This window comes from Nematolebias whitei, chromosome 20 (assembly GCF_014905685.2).
Source record: "Nematolebias whitei isolate Nwh7 chromosome 20, NemWhi1, whole genome shotgun sequence".
In the NCBI taxonomy this organism is placed as follows: Eukaryota; Metazoa; Chordata; class Actinopteri; order Cyprinodontiformes; family Rivulidae; genus Nematolebias; species Nematolebias whitei.
The window spans coordinates 39,847,916-39,850,567 of NC_056517.1; the positions used below are offsets into that span (position 1 = coordinate 39,847,916).

At 49.3% G+C, this 2,652-nt stretch overlaps 1 protein-coding gene across 2 annotated transcripts; it reads left to right on the forward strand.

The window, feature by feature from the left end:
• The first annotated feature begins 294 nt into the window (after positions 1-294).
• Positions 295-2,303, forward strand: tubb6 (tubulin, beta 6 class V). Of its 2 annotated transcripts, XM_037693924.1 has the most exons (3): positions 295-309; positions 640-768; positions 848-2,303. In XM_037693924.1, exons 2-3 carry the CDS (start codon positions 649-651, stop codon positions 1,664-1,666), a joined length of 939 nt encoding a protein of 312 aa, XP_037549852.1. In that variant the 5' UTR covers positions 295-309; positions 640-648; the 3' UTR covers positions 1,667-2,303. The 2 variants fall into 2 exon arrangements, with proteins under 2 accessions (XP_037549852.1, XP_037549851.1); XM_037693923.1 differs by lacking the exon at positions 295-309 and having other exon boundaries at positions 637-768.
• Positions 2,304-2,652: the final 349 nt, after the last annotated feature.

Consider the following 2,652-nt stretch of genomic DNA (forward strand, 5'->3'; position numbering starts at 1 on the left):
TGACCTCGTCCTGACCTCGTCCGGACCTCGTCCTGACCTCGTCCGGACCTTGTGTTGACCTCGTCCTGACCTTGTGCTGACCTCGTGTTGACCTCGTCCTGACCTCGTGCTGACCTTGTGCTGACCTCGTCTTGACCTCGTCTTGACCTCGTCCTGACCTTGTGCTGACCTCGTGTTGACCTCGTCCTGACCTTGTGTTGACCTCGTCCTGACCTTGTGTTGACCTGCATATGACAATAAACCTAAGGTGATTCTGAAAGCAACACAAGACAAAGGTTTGATCCGGACAGAACCTGTTCAGGTGTGCAGGTCCGGATGAGACAGTTTCTGGGAGTGAACGGGTCAAAAGTTCTTGATGAATAAAACTAGAAAAAACATTTTTTCCAAATCTTTAAATTCTTCAGAGAAACATTTCTATTTATCTGCACCGTTGTTTTATGGTTTGAAAGTTTTGCATCAATTATCACAAAAATATGAGAAGACCTGCAACTTCATCCAAACCCCCTCGCTGTAGTTCATGGTTTGTTTGTTTGTTTGTTTTTGTTTTGTTTTGTTTGTGGGTTAATGCGGACATAATTGTGTCGATGAGATGAATGGTTTAATTTTAGTTTTGGATAAAGCTGAAGGTTCTGCCTTCAGGGTTTCCAGATGACCCACTCTCTGGGAGGAGGCACCGGCTCCGGTATGGGTACCCTGCTGATCAATAAGATCCGGGAGGAGTACCCTGACCGCATCATGAACACCTTCAGCGTCATGCCCTCACCTAAGGTACGTCTGGATCCATGTCTCCTGTTTGGACCCTTTGGTTTCTGGTTTTTAACCTTCATGCTGTCTCCTGACCCGTCAGGTGTCGGACACGGTGGTGGAGCCTTACAACGCCACGCTGTCCGTCCACCAGCTGGTGGAAAACACGGATGAGACCTACTGCATCGACAACGAGGCCCTCTATGACATCTGCTTCCGCACTCTGAAGCTCCCCACACCCACCTATGGAGACCTGAACCATTTGGTGTCGGCTACCATGAGCGGCGTGACCACCTCGCTCCGGTTCCCCGGACAGCTCAACGCCGACCTGCGAAAGCTGGCCGTCAACATGGTGCCATTCCCGAGGCTCCACTTCTTCATTCCGGGGTTCGCCCCTCTGACGGCGCGGGGCAGCCAGCAGTACCGCGCCCTGACTGTTCCCGAGCTCACCCAGCAGCTTTTCGACGCAAGGAACATGATGGCGGCCTGCGACCCCCGCCACGGGCGCTACCTGACTGTCGCCACGGTCTTCCGTGGACGCATGTCCATGAAGGAGGTGGACGAGCAGATGCTGAATGTCCAGAACAAGAACAGCAGCTACTTCGTGGAGTGGATCCCCAACAACGTGAAGGTGGCGGTCTGCGACGTGGCCCCCCGCGGGCTCAAGATGTCCGCCACATTTATCGGGAACAGCACGGCCATCCAGGAGCTGTTCAGGCGGATCTCGGAGCAGTTCTCAGCCATGTTCCGGAGGAAGGCCTTCCTGCACTGGTTCACGGGCGAAGGGATGGATGAGATGGAGTTCATGGAGGCGGAGAGCAACATGCACGACCTGGTGTCGGAGTACCAGCAGTACCAGGAGGCCACAGCCGATGACGAGGAGAACTTTGACGAGGAGGAGGAGGAGGAGGAGCTCGAGTGAAGACCTCCAACACAGGACGTTGGAATCGTAGCACAGAGGTCCGGTTCTTCTACTTTACCTTTTTGGAGCATTTTGTTGGGCTGAACTATTTTCCAATGATTCAACTTGTTTTGTTGTGAAATTTGACGACATTTGAGGACGTCGACCTTAAAGGAACAACTTCATGAAGCAGAACCAGTTTCTGTAACGAGGTACCTCAATGGTCGGTCGTGTTCACGCGACCTGACAGTTAGTTGGTTAAAGGAGTTTTTATTTTTTGACCCACCAAATGTCTCGACATGAAGTTGTTCAAGATGAACGTTAAACCGATGGTTTCTGAAGCTAAGCTAACATTAGCATTCAGCTTTCTGAAACAATCATGCTAACGGTTTGTTTGAAAAAGCTAAAGAATAAATTTAACGTTCTATGCAGCGTTTGACTCGTAACGTGCACTCTGACACGCACGTTCTGTGAACATCTGAAGTGTTTGTGTTGAACCCAGAGTTTAAAACGAAGAATGGAGGAACAGTCCTGCGGGGGTTATCGCCCCCCGCAGGACTGGAGGAGACGTTTCTGTTGCACGTTTCAACCAGAACTTTCTGCGTTTAGTTCTTGGTGTTTTGGTTCAAGTTGTAAAAAATAAAAATAAAAAATGTGTTCGGAGCCGTTTTCTGTTTTTGAGCCGCTTCAATGTGATTTTTTATTTATTTATTTATTTTTTTAAATCAATTTAATCCAACATGGCTCCGACTAAGAGTTAAAAACTGTTCCAGGAAAGATCCAACTGAAAGTCTGAATCTGCTTCACAGCATCTGATGATCTGAGTTTATTCGTTTAAATAAGTTTGGAGTGGGGGTCCTGTGGAAACGGTCTGAACAGTTCCGTACCACAGAGCAGACAGCGTCCCCACTAGCTCAGGAGCCAGGCAGAAGGAGAAATCCCACACAAAACAGGCTCTAGAGCAATGTGGATATCCTAACTGGGCCTTCCTGAAAGCAGAGAAGAAA

What these genes read in the sequence shown, in the direction of transcription:
- tubb6 (XM_037693924.1), top strand. Translation starts at nt 649, where the DNA reads ATGACCCACTCTCTGGGAGGAGGCACCGGCTCCGGTATGGGTACCCTG. An exon ending in GCGTCATGCCCTCACCTAAG is followed by an intron (nt 769 to 847) that starts GTACGTCTGGAT and finishes CTGACCCGTCAG; the next exon opens with GTGTCGGACACGGTGGTGGA.